At 41.2% G+C, this 23,666-nt stretch overlaps 1 protein-coding gene across 3 annotated transcripts in view; it reads right to left on the reverse strand.

Annotated features, from left to right (window-relative positions):
• Positions 1-23,666, reverse strand: part of OXNAD1 (oxidoreductase NAD binding domain containing 1) — a 60,657-nt gene that overhangs the window by 23,741 nt on the left and 13,250 nt on the right. For 2 of the 3 annotated variants that reach the window (XM_082625137.1, XM_082625139.1), the window contains exons 2-5: positions 21,649-21,805; positions 19,709-19,826; positions 19,334-19,397; positions 4,679-4,785 (exon numbers count right to left, since the gene is read on the reverse strand). In XM_082625137.1, the coding sequence (XP_082481263.1) occupies positions 4,679-4,785; positions 19,334-19,397; positions 19,709-19,818 (281 nt within the window). In that variant the 5' untranslated portion in view covers positions 19,819-19,826; positions 21,649-21,805. The remainder of the gene's footprint in view (positions 1-4,678; positions 4,786-19,333; positions 19,398-19,708; positions 19,827-21,648; positions 21,806-23,666) is intronic. The other variant, XM_082625138.1, reaches the window with a different exon arrangement.

Raw genomic sequence — 23,666 nt, forward strand, 5'->3', positions numbered from 1 at the left:
AGTGGAGACAGGCAACCTTCCAGAAAAAGAATTCAGAATAAAGATAGTGAAGATGATCCAGGACCTTGGAAAAAGAATGGAGGCAAAGATCAAGAAGATGCAAGAAACATTTAACAAAGACCTAGAAGAATTAAAGAGCACCTAGAAGAATTAAAGAACAAATAGAGATGAACAAAACAATAACTGAAATGAAAAATACACTACAAGGAATCAATAGCAGAATAACTGAGGCAGAAAAAAGGATAAGTGACCTGGAAGACAGAATGGTAGAATTCACTGCCACAGAGCAGAATAAAGAAAAGAGAATGAAAAGAAATGAAGAGAGCCTAAGAGACCTCTGGGACAACATTAAACGTACCAACATTTGCATTATACAGGTCCCAGAAGAAGAAGAGAGAAAGGACCCGAGAAAATATTTGAAGAGATTATACACAAAAACTTTCCTAACATGGGAAAGGAAATAGCCACCCAAGTCCAGGAAGCGCAGAGAGTCACTGGCAGGATAAACCAAGGACAAACATGCTGAAACACATAGTAATCAAACTGACAAAAATTAAAGACAAAGAAAAATTATTAAAAGCAACAAGGGAGGGGCTTCCCTGCTGGCGCAGTGGTTGAGAATCCACCTGCCAATGCAGGGGACGTGGGTTCGATCCCTGGTCCATAAAGATCCCACATGCTGCAGAGCAACTAAGCCCGTGCGCCACAGATACTGAGCCTGCACTCTAGAGCCTGCGAGCCTCAACTACTGAAGCCCAAGTGCCTAGAGCCCATGCTCTGCAACAAGAGAAGCCACCGCAATGAGAAGCCTGTGCACCGCAACGAAGGAGCCCCAGCTCACCGCAACTAGAGAAAGCCGGCGTGCAGCAATGAAGACGCAGCGTAACAATAAATAAATAAATAAATAAATAAATAAATAAATAAATAAATTTTAAAAAGCAATAAGGGAAAAACGTCAAATAACATACAAGGGAACTCCCATGAGGTTAACAGCTGATCTCTCAGCAGAAACTCTACAAGTCAGAAGAGTGGCACGATATATTTAAAGTGATGAAAGGGAAGAACCTACAACCAAGATTACTCTACCTGGCAAGGATCTCATTCAGATTCACTGGAGAAGTCAAAAGCTTTACAGACAAGCAAAAGCTAAGAGAATTCAGCACCACCAAACCAGCTCTACAACAAATGCTAAAGGCACTTCTCTAAGTGGGAAACACAAGAGAAGAAAAGGACCTACAAAAACAAACCCAAAACAATTAAGAAAATAGTAAAAGGAACATACATATTGATAATCACCTCAAATGTGAATGGATTAAATGCTCCAACCAAAGGACACAGGCACGCTGAATGGATACAAAAAAAAAAAAACCCATATGTATGCTGTCTACAAGAGAGCCACTTCAGAACTAGGGACACATACAGAGTGAAAGCGAGGGGATGGAAAAAGATATTCCATGCAAATGGAAATCAGAAGAAAGCTGGAGTAGCAATTCTCCTATCAGACAAAATAGACTTTAAAGAATGTTACAAGAGACAAGGAAGGACACTACACAATGATCAAGGGATCAATCCAAGAAGAAGGTATAATGATTATAAATATATATGCACCCAACATAGGAGCACCTCAATACGTAAGGCAAATGCTAACATCTGTAAAAGAGGAAATCAACAGTAACACAATAATAGTGGGGGACGACTTTAACACCTCACTTACACCAATGGACAGATCATCCAAACAGAAAATTAATAAGGAAACACAAGCTTTAAGTGACACAACAGACCAGATAGATTTGATATTTACAGGACATTCCATCTGAAAACAGCAGATTACACTTTCTTCTCAAGTGCACACAGAACATTCTCCAGGATAGATCACATCTTGGGTCACAAACCAAGCCTCGGTAAATTTAAGAAAATTGAAATCGTATCAAGCATCTTTTCCGACCACAATGCTACGAGATTAGAAATCAATTACAGGGGCAAAAACATAAAAAACACAAACACATGGAGACTAAACAATAACGTTACTAAATAACCAAGAGATCACTGAATATGATCATCTCAATAGATGCAGAAAAAGCTTTTGACAAAATCCAACACCCATTTATGATTAAAAACTCTCCAGAAAGTGGGCATAGAGGGAACCTTCCTCAACATAATAAAGGCCATATACGACAAACCCACAGCAAACATCATTCTCAATGGTGAAAAACTGAAAGCATTTCTTCTAAGATGAGGAACAAGACAAGGATGTCCACTCTCGCCACTATTATTCAACACAGTTTTGGAAGTCCTAGCCACGGCAATCAGAGAAGAAAAAGAAATGAAAGGAATACAAATTGGAAAAGAAGAAGTAAAACTGTCACTGTTTGCAGATGACATGATACTATACATAGAGAATCCTAAAGATGTTACCAGAAAACTATTAGAGCTAATCAATGAATCTGGTAAAGTTGCAGGATATAAAATTAATGCACAGAAATTTCTGGCATTCCTATACACTAATAATGAAAGATCAGAAAGAGAAATTAAGGAAACAATCCCATTCACCACTGCAACAAAAAGAATAAAATACCTAGGAATAAACCTACCTAAGGAGGTAAAAGACCTGTACTCAGAAAACTATAAAACACTGATGAAAGAAATCAAAGATGACACAAACAGATGGAGAGATATACCATGTTCTTGGATTGGAAGAACCAATATTGTGAAAATGACTCCACTACCCAAAGCAATCTACAGATTCGATGCAATCCTTATCAAATTACCAATGGCAGTTTTCACAGAACTAAAACAAAAAAAATCTTAAAATTTGTATGGAAACACAAAAGACCCCGAATAGCCAAAGGAATCTTGAGGGAAAAAAATGGAGCTGGAGAAATCAGGCTCCCTGACTTCAGACTCTACTACAAAACTACAGTAATCAAGACAACATGGTACTGGCACAAAAACAGAAATATAGACCAATGGAAAAGGATAGAAAGCCCAGAGATAAACCCACACACCTATGGTCAACTAATCTATGACAAAGGAGGCAAGGATATACAATGGAGAAAAGAACACTCTCTTCAATAAGTAGTGCTGGGAAAACTGGACAGCTCCATGTAAAAGAATGAAATTAGAACACTCCCTAACACCATACACAAAAATAAACTCAAAATGGATTAAAGACCTAAATGTAAGATGAGACACTATAAAACTCTCAGAGGAAAATATAGGAAGAACAGTCTTTGACATAAATCACAGCAAGATCTTTTTTGACCCACATCCTAGAGTAATGGAAATAGAAAGAAAAATAAACAAATGGGACCTAATGAAACTTAAAAGCTTTTGCACAGCAAAGGAACCTATAAACAAGACAAAAAGACGACCCTCAGAATGGGAGAAAATATTTGCAAACGAATCAATGGACAAAGAATTAATCTCCAAAACATATAAACAGTTCATGCAGCTCAATATTAAAAAAACAAACAACCCAATCCAAAAATGGGCAGAAGACCTAAATAGACATTTCTCCAACGAAGACATACAGATGGCCAAGAGGCACATGAAAAGCTGCTCAACATCACTAATTATTAGAGAAATGCAAATCAAAACCACAGTGAGGTATCACCTCACACCGGTTAGAATGGGCATCATGAGAAAATCTACAAACAACAAATGCTGGAGAGGGTGTGGAGAAAAGGGAACCCTCTTGCACTGTTGGTGGGAATGGAAATTGATACAGCCACTATGGAGAACAGTATGGAGGTTCCTTAAAAAACTAAAAATAGAATTACCATTATGACCCAGCAATCCCACTACTGGGCATATACCCAGAGAAAACCATAATTCAAAAAGACACATGCACCCCAATGTTCCTTGCAGCACTATTTACAATAGCCAAGTCATGGAAGCAACCTAAATGCGTATCAACAGACGAATGGATAAAGAAGATGTGGTACAGATATACAATGGAATATTACTCAGCCATAAAAAAGGAACAAAATTGGATCATTTGTAGAAATGTGGATGGACGTAGAGACTGTTATACAGAGTGAAGTAAGGCAGAAAGAGAAAAACAAATATTGTATATTAACACATATATGTGGAATCTAGAAAAATGGTACAGATGAACTGGTTTGCGAGGCAGAAATAGAGACACAGATGTAGAGAACAAATGATGTAGACAACAAAGGCGGAGGGGGGATGAACTGGGAGATTGGGATTGACATATATACACCAATATGTATAAAATAGATAATAAAAACCTGCTGTATAAAAAATAAATAAAATAAATTTTTTTAAAGTTTATCAACCCCCAGCAACACACAACTGAAGCAGATTAGATTACTGCAGTGCATTCTATTAGCAGCCATTCCTGCAGAATGTAATTATCAGAGTTGTCAGGTCCTCGGACCGCAACTAGCTGCTTTGTTTCAATCTGGAAAACTCAAGGCAGCAATTTTGATCTAAGACTGAGAGGGTCATGGGCTCAAAACCAAGGTGAGCTGAGGATAGGAAATGAATCAGATTCTCCATGCCAAAAAGAGGCTCAGGCCGAATGGAGATGCTCTAGAATTCCTAATCCCTGGGAGAAACAGTAGCCATAGAAGTCCTTTCCAGAAGGAAAAACAAGCTCTTGTATCTGAGGGCACCTTGAACACACACACACTTAGGAAACAGAAAAGCCACTTACCACTGGCCAGCTTTAAAAGAAAAGTCTTTATCAGCTACAAGCAGGAGGAGCCTCTTCACAGACGGGGACTCATCAGCTGCTCCACACACCTTAGCTGCTGACACGACCTGGAGCCAAAAGACAACAGTGGCCGAGGTTAGGTGCACACAACTCAGGAACAAACTGTGGCTTTCTGGTAGATAGGTTTTGGGTTTTTTTTTAAATCTACAAAGATGTGGGTTTTGAAAACTGCAAAACAAGGTAAAGCACACTTTGCTTTAGAATTCTGCCTACCACCAGGTGAACAAATTTTAATTATTTTGGGAGGATTTTATTCTGCATACAATACTCACCTCTGAAAGGGACTATTTAACAAGCGTGTTATTTGTGGAGTGTGCAGTGTGTGCCACGCATGAGGCTGGGTGCTCTGGGGAAGAGCCAGGGCACCAGAGCCCCATGCAGCCCTGCCTGGAGCCTGACTGCTCTGTCAGCACTATGCACGCAAATGAGACCCACTGTCAGCCACAAGCCTGTGTTTGTTCTGAGCCCGCCAGAAGCCCATGCCAAGCTGACTTCAGAAATTAAAAGCAAGCACTTAGAAACTTTTTTTAAAAGCAATTTTCACAGAGTAAATTGTGTGCCTGTTTAATCTAATAACAGACAACAAATTGGGTTTGTACTCCTTGTGCCTTTGTTTTCTTCATTTATTTTTTCTAATTCATTTTTTATTATATTTTACAAGATATAAACCGTTCACAACCTTCAAACAACAAAAACGACCCTTTGCTACAGATAATTGGAGAAACACTATTTTAAACGATGTACCTGATTTCTAGAAAATTCTAAAAAGGTCTGAGTCAGGTACTCTTGAGTTCAGTGACATCCATGCCTCCAACACCCCTCAAATTCCAAATGCCTCTACTTCCTACATTCCTTGTTTCTTCCGCCTGTGGGTTTCTCTTCCTCCTAAACCTGGGATTTCTTCACAACAGGGCTGAAAAGACAATATGACCCTTTCCTCCACCTACTGCCCTTCAGCTCCACTTCTGGCAGCAAATCAAATCAGTAGCAGGTGACCAAACACAGTCCTTCTCCTTGACTGTGTTACCTTCACAGCTCCATTAGGGGGCGCCTTGGGAATCTGTCGAGGTCAGTGAGCCTCCCACCCTAATGCTAGCTCCCCTAGCCCCCTTTTTCCAATAAGACCAAGTCCAGTCAAACTATCAGCGGGAGACAATTCTTAAAAATCCACGGGAAAATTCTCCAGATATGATGGTCTCCCTCTCTACCTCAACAAACCTCTTAAAATGTTCTCCCTTTCTCTTGCTCCTGTAAAATCCCCTGCCTCTCTTTCTCTGTATTTTTGCCAGTCCTCTCTCTCCTCCTCTCTCTGAGAGCAAGTGGGGTGAATATCCCCTCTGGAGCCTCTGAGCCTGGCCCCACCCCCACCCTGCACGAAATGCTGCTTCACCAGCTCCCACCAGCCTTTCTTCCACGTTCAACCTGCTCCTCTAGACCCCCTGACTCATCAGACATGAGGTCTAATGCTAACTGCTCATCCTCAACAATTCAGCAGCAAAAAGGAAGCAGCAGAGTATGGCTCTTAACAGCACAGGCTCTACAGCTAGACTGCTTGGTATTGAAGCCTGGTGCCACCACTTACCAGCTGTGTGACCCTGGGCACACGTGTGACCTTAGGCCACCTCAGCTGGGAGATGAGAATAACAGCACCTGTACCTCACAGAGTTGGTGGGAAGATTAAAGGAGACAACATATGCAAAGCTCACATAATGCTGCTGGCCCACAGTAAGTGCTCCTTAAGTGTTTGTTTTAATGTATTTTATTGCATTAGTTATAATGAATTTATCAGTATTTATTTGTTATTACAAGAAATCTCACACTTTATCCATTTACGATCGCACATGCCACCTCACCAGTGCCGCCATGCAGGGCTTCGCAGACCAAGCACCGCACACCCTGGGGAGCTGTTCTCATGGACAACAGTACAGACTATAAAGCATGGTGGTCTTGGTACCACAGCCTATTCATTGTTTTGCTAGAACAAACTTAAAAGCCATACCGTCTTTAAAAGCTATTCTGGAAATCTTGCCTTTAACACTGGCCTCTACCTATACTTCTTTATCCGACAGAACCTTCCCTGTTCCCTTGATGCCCTCAGCACCCATGGGAAACCTGGCTTCTGCTCTCCTGTGACTTCTCCCAAGCTCGGTGGATGTCTTGCCGAACAACCAAACTCAACATCCAGTCCCAGTTCTCAGCCTCCCTTCTGAGCGTCCCTGGTCTCTCTGAATTTGATGTTTCCTACTTCCTTTCCGTCCTGAAGCACCCTCCTTGCCTGGGACAGCTGACACTGAACTCTCCCGGCCCCCTCCTGCCTCTCTGACCTGGTCCTCCTGCCCCTTCTCCGCCCCTCCTCCCACTTCCTTACCAGGCATTTCCTCTGATCTGCCTCCCTCCTGCACCCTCTTCACCTCCGGGCTGAGGCCCTCAAGCACTCCCAAAGCTACAACCCTCCACCCCAATTCACCGTTACTTCTCTGCCAATCACAGGCTCACATCTACACGCCCCTGTAAAAACAGCCAACGTCTGAGGAGCATTTATCTCAGGTGTATGCCAGGTGCTGAGCTAAATGTTTTATGTGCATTAATTCATTCAGCTAATATGAATAACCATATTCTATCCCGAGAGAGAGCATTGTTACCCTCCATTCTGCAGATGAGGAAATGGAAAGGTTCAGTAACTTGCTCCAGATCACTCAGAAATGGCCGTGTCGGGATTCACACCCAGGTCTGCTTGGCCCTTGACCACCTGAAAGTCCTGGTCCAATGGCAAACTCACTGATGTGCACAACTAAACCCAGCACATTCATTCCTTGCACAAACCCTTCTTGAACTTGGTGCCTGGCGCTGGAGGCGCAGAGGTGGAGAAGGCTGCTCCTGCCCTCAGAGGGCCCCACAAAAGCAGCTGCCTTTCACGACCAGGGTTTCAATTCTGGATCGACCTTGGAGTCAGTAAGTCAAATCCATGATCGACTGGTACCTGCACACACAGTCTTGGTTCATCGTTAACACAGGCCAGTTCCACGAATTCAGCTTACGCCTCTTCCTCCCCTTGCTCACCCACCACCATCCTAAGCCAAGAACTCTGTTCTCACTTGAGTTTCTGCCTCAGCCTCCTTCTTATCTCTCTCAAAACAGCCAACAGGCGAATATTCCTAATGTTCTGACCTCACCGAGTTACTCACCAGCTCAAAACCCTCCAAGGGCTCCCTAATTCTCAACTACAAACAAAATGCTCAGAGGCCTTGGTAACTCATACCAGCCTGAGCTCCTCCTGGTTTACCAGCCAAACTAGACAACTTGCCAGTCCTTAAAGGCACCTGACACCTGCCTACCTCTCAAAGCCCTGCTGAGGTCTCTGGGCAGGCACCCGCCCTCAGTCCTGTCACCCTCCCACCCAGGCCCCCAGGCCCTGCTCAAACACCACCCCTCGCCCAGGCCCAGGTCCTCCCTCTCCTCTTCATCCTCAACTCTGCCAATAAAATTTTTCCGCCTGTCTTATCATACTTAGCACATTTAATGTAAATATAAATACTCGTGAACAGATCTTTTCCACACACAGACCACAAGCCTCCTGAGGTCACGTACTGGATAGAATTTCCATCTAGATCACTTCCCTGCCTCAAGCATGGAGCCAAACACATAGTTAAGATTCAGTAAATATCTGCAGAATGAATGAAAACTCTAACTTAAAGTGACTTAAAATTGGTTTCCAAAACAAAGGTTAGTAGAAATTCAGGAGCTATTTGTTGTTCAAAAAAACAAAAAAAGAAAAAAAAAGCAAGTGGGGGACCACTAAAGAAAATCTAAATTCATGTTCAAAAGTGTGGAAAAGTCAGGGAAGGCAGGGATTTCTTCAGTAGAATAAGAATCTTCCTTTCTTTGCCACACACTCTATTTTAAATATCTTATTACAAAGACAAAGTAACAACCATCAGCAGAGGACTCTCCATGACATTATTACTCTCATTTTTTTTAGGTTTACAAAAAAGAAACATTTGTTTTTGTAAACAGTCATTATTTTCTTTCAATATAATAATCTGCAAAAATACAGCCAAGAGCTAGATTATTTCATTTGTAACAGTTTAATGGGCAGCTGTCAGATTCATTAAAAACTAGATAGGTATAAGCTTTAAACACATCCCAGAGTCACCTGGTCACAGGGAAATGACATGCATAATCACAGGGGAGGTGGGGAAAGGCAAAGAGAATTTCAGCTGAAACATGAGCATGCTTGACCAGCAAATGCTAGACTACATAAAATGAATTCAACAATCATCTGCCAATGTCCAAATAAAAAATTCAGTGAAGAAGGGAAAGAAGCTATACTTCCCATTGAAGAAGTCCTATTTTCATCTGGATAGCCCCCATGACCAAAAATGATCCCAGATGCTTTATGCCTACTGGTATTAATACAAAAAGCAACATACCTGTTGCTATTAGTCCAAATAATCTGGGCAAAACTGCTGTAACTGGTCACACAAAATACCTTTGCACAATTCATGATTTTTAAAGACATGCCTCCCTCCTAACACCTTATTTTCTTAATATAAATACTGTTCACTATACAAAGATTTCTAGCAATGGGGATTAAAAACATTAGCAAAATCTTTTTGAAGGCCGTGTCTTTTATTTTATTCTGAAGCTATTTCATATAATTAAGCCATGATTGTGGCTCTGGTTATATGCCATTCTTTCTCTACTTTTAGTGAATAAGCAAAACATGATGGAGAAACTGTATGTTTTAACATTTGTACTTGTTCTCATACTTAATGGATCAAAAGATTTCGCAATTGAAACCTCAGCTAGCCACGTCCTAAGTTAAAACACATGGCAGGAAATGAAGTTTTCCATAAAATAACATCTAGACTCTCTACTGTTCAGTAAAATAACAATACATCTGCCAACTTTTACTAGCACACTTTTTTAATGCTTTGTCAGAGTCAGCATCTAAAAGGAAATGCCATCATACTGACTGAAAGGGTTTTATGGACGATATTTTGATGTTACTGCTGCTACAAAAGTCTCTGTTCAGGAAATGGGCCTTTCTCTGGGAAACCTGGCCGCCTTCCCCAGTTCACTCCCATTCATTCATTTTCTGGCTTAAAAATTTAGACAAAGTCAGGAGCAGAGACGACCTGAAACAAAAACACAGGTGGGGCACAGAGCATTTCAGAGGTGAAGGAAAATTTAGTCATCATCCAGAATAGTGTGTCATCCTACACATAAGGACACCAAGGCCCAGAGACATGATTTTAACTGTGGCTGAACACCAATCTGATGAGTAGGAATCTGATTAAAAGAAAATGGTTTTACTGAAGTAAATTACTGACAAGGAAAGACCACACAATTCTGTCAACTGTATAACCTCTTCAGCGGTGTGTGCCGTCAACACCACGGCCTGCTGGGACAATGCGCTCTCCCTGCTCCTCCCAAAGACTCACCCGTCCACCTGGGCTGAGTCTGCTCTCTGCCCCCTTAAGCCTCCCCTGTCTCCATGACAACACATGCGAGCGTTCGGGTCTGCCGCCTCACATAAGGACACCGGCAGCAAACGCCTACACACAGCGCTCACCACGGGCTAGCCACTCCACGTACAGCATTCGTTCCATCATCACAACAACCCGAAGAGGTGGGTATTGCTATCATCCCCATTTTATATGTGAGAAAACTGAGGTCCCAGAGCTAGTAAGTGGCAAAGCTGAGATTTGAATCCAGGCACTTGACCACTGTGCTTTGCTGCTTCTCAAAATACAACAATTAAAACAAGCCTCTCCCTTAATCCAGCTGTTACCCCATCTCTCTGCTACCATCCACATAAAAAATTTCAGAGGGATATATGGTCCTGGCTCCACTTCCCTATTTCCCACCCTCTCCCCAACACATCCATCAGGCATTCACGCTCAGCGATGCACTGACACTGAAGCCAGCCACTCCGGTGGCCTGCTATCCACTCTGCTATATCCAGTGACGGCCTCTCAGCAGACTTCCACGTGGTTGGCTGCTCCCTCCCGGAAACACTTTTCCTCCTGGCTTCACCAACACCTGCTGATCGCCCGCCTGCCTGCTCAGCCCCTGCTTCCCCATCTCCTCCGCTGGCCCTTCCTCTCCTGCTTGACCTCTAGATGTTGACATGCCCCAGACTGAGTGCCGGGTCCTCTTCCTCTCCTCTCTATGTGGCTTAAACTTTTCATCTCCAGCAGTGAACTCCAATCTCGTATACCCAACTGCTGACTTCAATTTCCATTTCAAACAAAACATCCAACATAGAGCTCTTTTATCTCTCAAAGTTTCTTCGTTTTTATTATGGAAAACGTCAAACATACACAAAACTAGTAAAAATAGTATAATGAATCTCCATGTAGCCATGACCCACATTCAACAGTTGATGTGAGGTGACAAAGCTCATGGCTGATCTTGTCTCATCTGTAACTCCATCTACCTCCCACCCCAGATTATCCCCAAACTGAGCTCTTTATCCCCTTCCTCCAAACTTGTTCTTCTCTATTTTAGTAAATATGTGCCACCACCATCATCTACCCGGATGATTCAAATCCCAAACTAGAAGTCTCTTGGTCTCCTGTCCTCTCACTAGCTGTACACCCCCCTCCCCACCTGTGAATCCCATCAGCCCCACCCACAACCCCACCAGGCTACCCTAAGCCACCGTCATCTCTCCCCGGACTATGTCAGTAGCCTCCAACTTGGTGTCAAAGTACCGCAGAAGCCCAGAGCTCTACCGAGCCAACAGACGACCCACTTACAATGTAAACCACACGTCATTTCCCTGCTTTAAACCTTCTGTCGCCCTGAGAATAAAACCCCAACTCCTTGTCCAAGGCCACAGCAGTTTCTATGACCTGGACCCTGCCCACCTCTCATCTATCACCTTCTCTGAACACGCTGAGCTCGTTCCTGCCTCAAAGTCTCCACACTCTCCAGTCCCCCTGCCAGGAATGCTGTGCACTAGGCTGGCTGGCTTTTCTCCTTATTCGAGTCTCAGCCCAAACGTTACAAACCAATAGGAAATAACCCTCCCACCCCCCCTGTTTTATTTCCTTCATAGTGCTTATCACATCTGACATTTTCTGGTTTACCTGCCCCACATACCTCAGGGGCTTTACCTGCCTCATGCACTGCTGTATTCCCCACATCTGGAATGGGGCTAGGTTACAGCAGGCACTCAATGCATGTCTGTTTCATTTGATTGGATCCCCTAAGGGAAAAATGGAAAAGAGCCACCTCTTAGATTACTTAATTTGTTGAAAGAAAGTGTGTCTGTGAAAAGCAATGACACTATACATTTCAGACACTAACAAGTTAAGTTCTGGGTCTAGTTAAGAAGTAGCAGGTGAGGCAAGTTCTCATTTTCACAGGCCTTATCTGCGTATCATCACTGTCCCTACCTTACAAAGGGACTCATCCAAGGCAGTACAGGTAATCAGCCACAGAAGAGGTGTCGAGTGAAAAAAAATACACAGCCTAAAAGTTGAGAATTATACTTTATTCCGTGGACTTACTGCAGACTTAAGTCTAGGATACAGCCTCCCAGATAGCTCTGAGATACTGTTCCAAAGAGGTAAGGGGGGAGCCAGGATATATAGGAGTTTCTGCAAAAAAGAAAAAAAACCCTGTAATCGACCATCAAAAGATTACTGCTAATTAAAGAAAAACCAGACATCTCAAGTTAATGAATTTAGTGCTTTTCTATGTATGGGAAGATGCAAGAGTCTGAGCTTACTGAAATCATCCCTTTGATATGCACCTTGGCTATCTAGGGCCAGTATCCTGCTTTTCTCCATCCTGAATCCCCTCAGTGTGCACCATGGGGGATGGTGGCTACAGTGGCTGATGGCTTGATGGCCCCAAATGGGGAGGTGACATTCTTTGTCCACAGGGGGAGTAACACTTGTTTATTCTACTCAGTGAAACAGGTACTGAGTGCCTATGTCATGTCAGCACTATGCCAGGTTCTGTGGCTACAGTGGCTTCCCTCTTCGAAGGCCTCCACTCACAGCAGGGTGCTGGGTACCTGAGGAGCTGGAGGCCAGCTGCCAGGGCCAACAGACTGCACCCCCCTGGGAGATTCTCCAAGAGACTGGGGCCCAGACCCCCCCAAGCCCCCAGCTGCCTCTAGGTGGCAGGTGCCTGAGGTCTCCCCACCCCCTCTGCTCTGTCAGAGCTGACAGTGCCATGAATGCCAAGTACTGTTCATCTCAATCTGGATAATCTCTAAAAGGTTCTCTGACCATCAGTCGAAGCAAATTAGCTGTCCAACTGCTGGGAAACATTCATATTAAGAAGATGCCCCCCCCCACCTCCCAACTTGAAGAAGGCCGCTCCAGCACACAATCTTCCCCAAAGGTACAGGTGATGACTAGCCGAGAAGTGTAAGAGGTAAACTCAGAACACCATCCAGCTCTCCAACTAAGCAGCCTATTCCACTCAAATCCAAGCCTCGGCAAAACCCAAAGTCAAGCAGATTCTCAGCACTCAGTAACCAGCAACGGGACTCACAGGATCCCCAAATGTCTCTGACCCAGGAGCCCAGTCATTTGGTTTTACTGTGTCAGCAGTAACTCCCTGTCTGTTATGCCCAGTAACACTAAGTGAAGTTTTGATCTAGAACAGAGATAAGGCTGTGTGAAATTTACCTCCCATTTTGTTGCTCAACTGAACTTTGTCTAAATCCAGTGTCACGATCCTCTGTTACATTAGAAAGAAAGACCAATTGATAACAAAGATCTGAGTTCAAGGGCTGAGTTCTCCATTTACTTGAACAAGTCCTTTAAACTTAGGCCAACAATGTAATTTATCACCCAAAACAGGGCCCTTGTGAGAGTGAAAGGGGGTGCTACTGACAATTATACCAGAGGAAGAGTTATAAGCCAGGACTACCCCAGGCAAACAGAAAGCAGGGTCATCCTATCTAAATCTCTAAACCTTACTTTCCTCATCTGTGAAATGGGGATAAGCACCAGGGTGGCTGTGAGAATCAAGTAACAACTTATTGTCTAATTGAGGGCTTTGTAAACAACAGGCAATAATACACATAAGGCATTTGTAGGATAAGGCATAGGCTTCTAAAAGAAGTACACTAGTACAATTTAAAAAGTTATTAATCCCAAGGAGGAACATACGTAGACACACAGTAATCAAATTGACAAAAATTAAAGACAAAGAAAATATTAAAAGCAATAAGGGAAAAGCAACAAATAACATACAAGGGAATCCCCATAAGACTATCAGCTGATTTTTCAGCAGAAGCGCCACAGGCCAGAAGGGAGTGACGTAATATATTTAAAGTGATGAAAGGGAAAAACCTACAACCAAGAATACGCTACCCAGCAAGGCTCTCATCAGATCTGACGGAGAAATCAAAAGTTTAAAAACAAGCAAAAGCTAAAAGAATTCAGTACCACCAAACCAGCTTTATAACAAATACTGCAGGAATTTCTCTAAGTGAAAAGAAAAGGCCACAACTAGAAACAAAAAAATTATGAAAGGGGAAAGCTCACCGGTAAAGGCAAACATATGGTAAAAGTAGGAAATCATCCACACACAAATATGGTATCAAAACCAGTAATCATGAGGAGGAGAGTACAAGGGCAGGATATTTGAAATGCATTTGAAATTAAGAGACCAGCAATTTAGAACAATCATGTATATATATAGACTGCTATATCAAAACCTCATGGTAACCACAAATGAAAAATCTGTAATAGATATATACATGAAAAAGAAAAAGGAATCCAAAAACAACACGAAAGATAATCAATCACACGAGAAGAGAACAAAAGAGGAAAGGAAGAAAAAAGACCTAATAAAACAAATCCAAAATTAATAAAATGGCAATAAGAACATACATATGGATAATCACCTTAAATGTAAACAGATTAAATGCTCCAAGCAAAAGATACAGACTGGCTGAATGGATACTGAAACAAGGCCCATATATATGTTGTCTATAAGAGACCCACTTCAGATCTAGAGACACATACAGACTGAAAGTGAGGGGATGGAGAAAGGTATTCCATGCGAATGGAAATCAAAAGACAGCTGGAGTAGCAATACTCATATCAGACAAAATAGACTTTTAAATAAAGACTGTTACAAGAGACAAAGAAATACACTACATAATGATCAAGGGATCAATCCAAGAAGAAGATATAACAACTGTAAATATATATGCACCCAACACACAAGCACCTCAATATAGAAGGCAAATGTTAACAGAAATAAAAGAAACTGACAGTCACATAATAATAGTGGGGGACTTTAACACCCCACTTACATCAATGGACAGATCAACCAGACAGAAAATCAATAAGGGAACACAGGCCTTAAATGACACATTAGACCAGACAGACTTAATTGATATTTACAGAGCATTCCATCTGAAAGCAGCAGAATACATGTTCTTTTCAAGTGCATATGGAACATTCTCCAGGACAGATCACATGCTGGGCCACAAAGCAAGCCTCAGTAAATTTAAGAAAACTGAAATCATGTCAAGTATCTTTTCCAACCACACTATGAGATTAGAAATCAACAAGAAAAAACTGCAAAAAACACAAACATGTGGAGGCTAAACAATATGCTACTAAACAACCAACAGATCACTGAAGAAATCAAAGAGGAAATAAAAAAATACCTAAACACAAATGAAAACAAAAACACAATGATCCAAAACCTGTGGGACATAGCAAAAGCCGTTCTGAAAGGGAAGTTTATATCAATACAAGCTTCCCTCAGGAAACAAGAAAAGTCTCAAACAACCTAACCTTACACCTAAAGCAACTAACTAGAGAAAGAAGAACAAAACACCAAGAAGGAAAGAAATCATAAAGAGCAGAGCAGAAATAAATGAAATAGAGACTAAGAAAACAGAAAAGATCAATGAAATTAAAAGCTGCTTCTTTGAAAAGATAAACAAATGATAAACCTTTAGCAAGACACATCAAGAAAAAAGGAAGAGGGCCCAAATCAAAATTTGAAACAAAAAAGGAGAATTTACAAGACACCACAGAAATACAAAGGATCACATGAGACTACTACAAGCAACTACATGCCAATAAAATGGACAACCTAGAAGAAATGGACAAATTCTTAAAAAGGTACAATCTCCCAAGACTGAACCAGAAAAAAATAGAAAATATGAACAGATCAATTACAAGTACTGAAATTGAATCTATGATTTAAAAACTCCAGAACACAGAAGTCCAGGACCAGATGGCTTCACAGGCGAATTCTATCAAACATTTAGAGAAGAGGTCCAAGAGGGAGGGGATATATGTATACATATATCTGATTCACTTCACTGTACAGCAGAAACTAACACAACATTGTAAAGCAATTAGATGCCAATAAAAAATTAAATTAAATTAAAATAGGGAAGAGTTAACACCTATTCTTCTGAAACTATTCCAAAAAACTGCAGAGGAAGAAACATTTCCAAACTCATTCTATGAAGCCACCATCACTCTGCTACCAAAACCAGACAAAGATACCACAAAAAAAGAAAATTACAGGTCAGTATCACTGATGAATAGAGATGCAGAAATCCTCAACAAAATACTAGCAAACCAAATCCAACAATATATTAAAAGGATCATACACCATGACCAAGTGGGATTTATCCCAGGGATGCAAGGATTCTTCAATATAGGCACATCAATCAGTGTGATACACCATATTAACAAACTGAAGAATAAAATCCATATGATCATCTCATTAGATGCAGAAAAAGCTTTTGATAAAATTCAACATCCATTTATGATAAAAAAAAACTCTCCAGAAAGTGGGCACAGAGGGAATCTACCTCAACATAATAAAGGCCATATATGACAAACCCACAGCAAACATACTCAACAGTGAAAAACTAAAAGCATTTCCTCTAAGATCAGGAACAAGACAAGGATGTCCACTCTTGCCACTTTTATTCAACATAGTTTTGTAAGTCCTAGCCACAGCATCACAGTCAAATGTCATTCAGTTCAGAGCTCAGTTTCCCTCATCAGCAGGACTCCAGACAGCTTACAGTTACAGCCCCAAGTAAGAAATATTAACATCATAATATGGTCATTCAGTAAATTCTCCAGAGGGAACCCCAGGCCTAGTCAGGAAAGGACACTTCCGGGCGGGTGAGCGCTCCATTCTGGACCCACTCCAGGAAGCAGCAGGGTCCTTTGGCCTAGGAATCAGAGACCTGGAGCTTCCCTCTGGCCCCAGGCTCTGCTGCCTCTTCTGTAACATGGAGATGCCAAGCTATCCTTAGGCTGCCTCACAGGCTGGAACTGAAGGGCAAATGACGCATGGGGAGTTCTGTGCAGTATGCTAGCCATACAAAGGGAAGGCAGGGTCTGCAGACAAGAGAGGAGAAAGTGGTCTGGCCTGACCAGAGGTGCTGGTCGTTTCCACAAGTCCAAGCTGAGTGCCTGTTCCATGGCTAGGAGCTGCACTCTGGAGGGATGCAGGTGAGCCCCTGATGACCTTACACCACTAAGGTCGTGGTTCCAGACACCACCTGGCTTATCCAGCTCCCCCCACCCCAGCACCCCACTCTCATTCTGTGTGGCAGAGAAGCAGAAATGAGAAACAGAGAAGGAGGGGAGGTGCAACTGGAAAATCTCCCGCCTAGCTGATACCATGGCTGGAATTACCCTGTAATTCTCTAACTTCCAGGCATTATAACTCTCAACTGTTCAATCACATTACTGGAGTTTCCATTAACTTTCTGTGCAGTTTTCTTAAACTTGGCTCAAAATAACCCCTCAGAAGTCTCAGAAATTCTGTCCTATAAAATTTGAATTCAGGGATTGGCAAATTACAATCGACCCACGGGCCAAATCTGAGTGTTCTGGTGAATGCCTCTTATTGGAATGCAGCCACAACAATCTGTTTACATGTTGCCTAGGGCTATCTTCACACTACAAAGGCAGAGTTTTGTAATTGTAACTGAGACAGGGTGGCCCTGGAAGCCTAAATTACTATCTGGCTCCTTATGAAAAGTTTGCCAAACCCAACTCGTAATTCTACCTGCCTCAAAATACAACAGAAGAGAGTACAGTCCAAACCTGTTAAATTAAATAAACTGCTTTTTCTTCAAAGCTGGCAAGGTTTCACTTAAAAAAAAAAAAAACTAACAAATCTCACTTTTACAGAGTCAGCATTTTTGCATGTTGAACAAACCAAAAAAAAGCATTTTCAGATTTATCATCAGCAGGAAAGGCATATTTTCCCACACAGCCATAAATCTATTATGCTGAACTACTTTACATAAACTCCTCAAAAACACATTGGCTTAAAGCTGAATCCACAAACACACCACTCTTGGCCCCAAAGCAATTTTCTGAAAGTAGAATAAGCTTGAGGGTGGCGCCTAAATAATACTCTTTTAAAGTATATTCTATTATTAACACTAAAAATTAAACTACTGCGACAATGCAATTTCTGACCATGTTTATAGAAGTGTATAATCCTTCCTTATATGAAATAGGTTTTTAACTGTTAGTTTAAATACACTTACAAAACTAAGCTAAGTATTTCCAAATACGTGAAGAATCATTCAAAAGCAAAATCAAATATCCAACTGACACTTTTAAAAGAAAATGGGGTTACTCACGGAGATAAAGGGTGAGGATCCTTTATTTCCCAGCCCTCGACACCCCTTCGGGTTAGTGGATTAGCCCGTCTATGGTCTGAATATGGAGGAAAATATCTGCACATAGGAAGGGGTAACGAGAGCTCGTCCACCTTCCTTTCTCAGATGTTAGTGCTTTCTCCCTTTTGATGAAATAGGAAGTTGTTCTAAAGTAGGGATAAGAACAAGGACTTTGAGACATGGTGCCAAAAAAAAAAAAAAAGAAAGAAAGAAAAAGCAAGCTACTCATAAAATGTAGGCTCTAAAAGAAGTTCTATCCCTAAAACATAACCTTAAACCTTATGCCTGTGAGGATAGTTCCCTCCATTGCTGCTACACTCCCTTCATCAAAAACAAATCCATCAGGACTTCCCTGGTGGTGCAGTGGTTAAGAATCTGCCTGCCAATTCAGGGACATGGGTTCGATCCCTGATCCGGGAAGATCCCACATGCCATGGAGCAACTAAGCCCGTGCGCCACAACTACTGAGCCCGCGCTCTAGAGCCCGCAAGCCACAACTACTGAGCCCACGTGCCACACTACTAAAGCCCACGTGCCTAGAGCCTGTGCTCCGCAACAAGAGAAGCCACCGCAATGAGAAGCCTGCGCACTGCAACGAAGTGTAGCCCCCGCTCACCACAACTAGAGAAAGCCCGCACGCTGCAACAAAGACCCAACACAGCCAAAAATGAATGAATGAATAAATAAATAAATAATTTTTTTAAAAAATCCATCCATTCCAAGTTTAAAGGGAACAATTTGAGTATTTTGCTGTCATCTTTTCAAATCAGTTGTCATATACCCTGTTCAGAAAAGTCCTGAAGAGAAAAATAACAAACTTGCCCTGACTGTCTTCACAGGGATCAAGCTCATGTAATGCCCTCTCAGTAAGCCAGTCCTAACTGCGTGCAAACTGCCAGCGAGGAGAACCTGCCCTGGCCCAAGATACAAACCTCCCGGCGAACGGCATCTGCAGTTCTCTCCAAGTGATCAGTTTTCCTTTTGGATTTCATTACGCTTTAATAGAAAGTAAAATTAAGTTATTAAGTATTATCCTCCTGAAAATTAATTACACTAGTAATTATCCTGACTATCCAATACCTGTCATACCTGTAGCTGAAAAGCAACAGCATGACCATCCACAATACAATATAACATCATGGATCCCAGAAAGTGGCCCATGAAAATCTGCACATCTAACTAAAGCTTAACGATCCCCTGATAGCATGAATATGTAAGCAAGATGTTACGATATGCCTCCCATGATCATCAGCAGGTCAGGTCTTTTTGAAAATCAACCTCAAATGACACTGAAGGTGACAACTCACCTGCTGAGAGTAAGGTGGCGCAAAGTGCTGGGTGTCAGTCTACTCGAAGCAGCCTGAGCGCAGATGGCCCCCACAAAGCCTTGCAGCAACGCAGGAATCACAAGAGCCATGGTGCTTCCTGGGAAACAACAAACTGAAAGTTAAAATATTTTAAGGAAAAGTAGGGAAATATCAGACTATCTTACGGGCCAGTGAAGAAGAGTTTAGATTTTTGTTGCTGACATTATGAGCTGATCTAACAGCAAAACAATTAACTTCACCCTGACAAAATTTCTGCTACTACATACAACTGATTCAACTGATCTCCACAGCACATACGTATGTAATTATTGGTGTTCAAATATTCGTGTTCTCTATTAGTTTCCAAAATCTCTGACCAAACTCATGGGACTAATCTTCTGCTATTACAGAAGAGGACAGTAGATTTTATAACTGCCTAATAATTATATTCTGCCCAGAGCACCGCATAAGTCTTTAATATTTCTTGTTAGATAAAGTGAAAGGGGCAGACAAATTTTCTGAGGTTCACGGCAATGAGAATAAACAAACTCCAACTACATGCAGTCACATAGGTGAGTATCACAAATATCACAGTAAATGAAAAGAATGAAAGAAGCCAGACTCAAAGAAGTCAGCCACACAGAGTACAAAAACAGAAAAAACGAATCTACGCAGTTAGAAATCAAGTTAGTATTTACTCCTGGTGAGGTGCCAATGACAATGTCTTTTCTTAATATGAATGCTGATTGCATGGGTATTTTCATTTTGAAAAAAATTCATCAAATCACAGAGAAGTTTTGGGGCAGTAAAAATACTCTGCATGGTACCATAATGACAAAAGTCATTATAAACATATGTCCAAATCCACAGAACATACAACACCAAGAGTGAGCCGTGGTGTTAGACTTGGGGTGATTATGATGTATCAGTGCAGGTTCATCACTTATAACAACTGTCCCACTCTGGTGGGGGATGTGGATGCTGGGGGACGCGATGCACGTGTGGGAGCAGGGGGTGTATGGGGAATCCCTCTACTAGCCCTCAGTTTTGCTGGGAACCTAAAACTGCTCTAAAAAAAAAATTAAGTCTTAAAAATTCAATGAAGCAGTCCTCTTAGGATTTATGTACTTCTGTTTATATATTACACTTCAATAACAAGTTAAAAAAAAAAAAAGCCAGAAAGATTCTCCAACATTTCAAATTCTAAAAACTACTGGCCTATCAGGGAAAGCACTGACTGGAAGTCAAATGATACGTTTTTTTTTGCTTCCTATCACTCTGTTTTCCTCTGCCAATTTTTAAATATTTCTTTGCCTAAGATGGCCACTTTTAACACGTTACATTGCCATATATATCTGTCCTTTCCTATCTCAGTTGGCTTGAGAATAAATGAAAATGTATGTGAACACTCTATTTCCTGAGCTCTTTGGAAGGTACTACATAAATTAATTGTAACAAATACAGTGTTAGAAAAATATTCAAGTGAGCTGTGCTGCATTCCTACTCCACATTCATTAATTTAGCCCTTCATTTGACAAATATTTATTAAAGCCCATCACATGGCAGGTCCTGGGGATACAAACATGAACAAAACAAAGACCTTAGGGAGCCTACATTTAAAAGACAAAGACAAGAAATAAATAAAAGCAAGCAAATTGAGCAGTGATAGCAGTCATATGTAATTTATTCAGTTATAACCAAATCATATCAAAAATCCACTGTTTCAATAACTAGTCTTTAGACAAGATAAAAGATCTATTTCTTGCCATGCAGCATCACTGTGGATAAACATGCTACTCACTATTTTTCTCTCTAGTAAATGAAATAAGTATAAGGCCTCTTTCAACTCATGTAAAACTACTACACGTAGTTTTTCTCCTTTGAATGCACTAAACCAAAAATGGTACATAAATCATTGAAAGAAAGAAGGCAACACTTACTTTAGAAGTCCATGAGAGTTCAGGAGTCATTAAGAGTACGGCTGGCTGACTGACTGACATGCAATATTCTGGTCCTGCATTTACACTGAGACTTTTGGAATATATACCAGTTGGAACACAGACAGTGTTTCCATATACTGAAATTCTCACAAAGTTCCTGCAACGGCAGAGACAACATATACGAACGATGTTGGGGAAAATTAAAAAGCACCGTCTCTTAGAGGCAAAAGGAAAGGCTCATTGTAATCAGCAAGCATCACCGCGGAGCAAGCCGACTCGCAAAGACCCCCTTCCCATTCATTCCTCCTCCTGTTTCCACTTTTCTTGTCTGATTGTCTTGCTGCTTCTCTCTTTCATCTTCCTTGGCCTGTCTGTAACTCCTGCTGCTTAGGGTATCCACCCCATGAACAACCAGTTCAATGGCTGGAATGATACAGTTACATGTCACTTGGGGTCAACTTCCCTGATAAAACTTAACTGATATGTAGGTACATATGGACACCCTGTTCTGCTCAATGTTTTGGACAACTACTGCTACAATAAGTTGTCCTCATCTGAGACACATATTTTAGTGATTATGCTGTTTGAACAGTCTACTGCTCAACTGAACTGGAAAACAAAGAAATGTTAATTTTTAAAAGCTGTTCTCTTTAAAATTCTAAAATCTTGTTTTGTAACAATAGTAACCATGACCAAGAGCGCCACCTACTGGTAAAAAGAAGGGTATTTCACCAAATTGTGTTCAAAGTGCCTTCCAAAGCAATAGGTATTTAAAGAAAAAAAAACCTACCCATATTTTGAAATATGTCCAATGGTTTTATATATTCAACGTAAGTATTAATTAACTATGGAAAATTAACATATATTAAGTAATTTTTTAAAACCATACAAAAAAGAACATCAATGTTTGTATCCTCATAGGCCTTACCTCACCAAGGTTATTTCTAAAACAGAGAAAAGTATCATAAATGCTAAATAAAACATATATCCATTTAAACAGTTAACTGCGGGCTTCCCTGGTGGCACAGTGGTTGAGAGTCCGCCTGACGATGCAGGGGACACGGGTTCATGCCCCGGTCCGGGAAGATCCCACATGCTGCGGAGCGGCTAGGCTCATGAGCCATGGCCACTGAGCCTGCGCGTCCGGAGCCTGTGCTCCACAACGGGAGAGGCCACAACAGTGAGAGGCCCACATACCGCAACAAAATAAATAAATAAATAAATAAAATAAACAGTGAACTGCAAGCAACAGATAATTATGACACTATACATATAAAATCCTGAAGATGCTACCAAAAAACTACTAGAGCTCATCAATGAATTTGGTAAAGTCACAGGATAAAAAATTATACCCAGAAATGTGTTGCATTTCTATACACTAGCAACAAAAGATCAGAAAGAGAAATTAAGGAAACAATCCCATTTACCATCACATCAAAAAAAAAAAAAATACCTAGCAATAAACCTACCTAAGGAGGTAAAAGACCTCTACTACGATAACTATAAGATGCTGATGAAAGAAATCAAAGATGACACAAACAGATGGAAAGATACACCATGTTCTTGGATTGGAAAAATCAATTATCATCAAAATGACTATATTACCCAAGCTATCTACAGATTCAATGCAATCCTTATCAAATTACCAATGGCATTTTTCACAGAACTAGAACAAAAAATTTTTAAATTTGTATGGAAATACAAAAGACCCTGAGTAGCCAAAGCAATCTTGAGAAAGAAAAACGGAGCTGGAGGAATCAGGCTCCCTGACTTCAGACTATACTACAAAGCTATGGTCATCAAAACATGGTACTGGCACAAAAATAGACATGTAGATCAATGGAACAGGATAGAAAGCCCAGAAATAAACCCACACACTTATGCTCAATTAACCTATGACAAAGGAGGCAGGAATATACAATGGAGAAAAGAGAGTCTCTTCAGTAAGTGGTGCTGGGAAAACTGGACAGCTACATGTAAAAGAATGAAATTAGAATGTTCTCTAACACCAGGCACAA

The sequence above is a fragment of the Mesoplodon mirus genome (assembly GCF_964341445.2).
Source record: "Mesoplodon mirus genome assembly, chromosome: 6".
NCBI classification, from domain to species: domain Eukaryota; kingdom Metazoa; phylum Chordata; class Mammalia; order Artiodactyla; family Ziphiidae; genus Mesoplodon; species Mesoplodon mirus.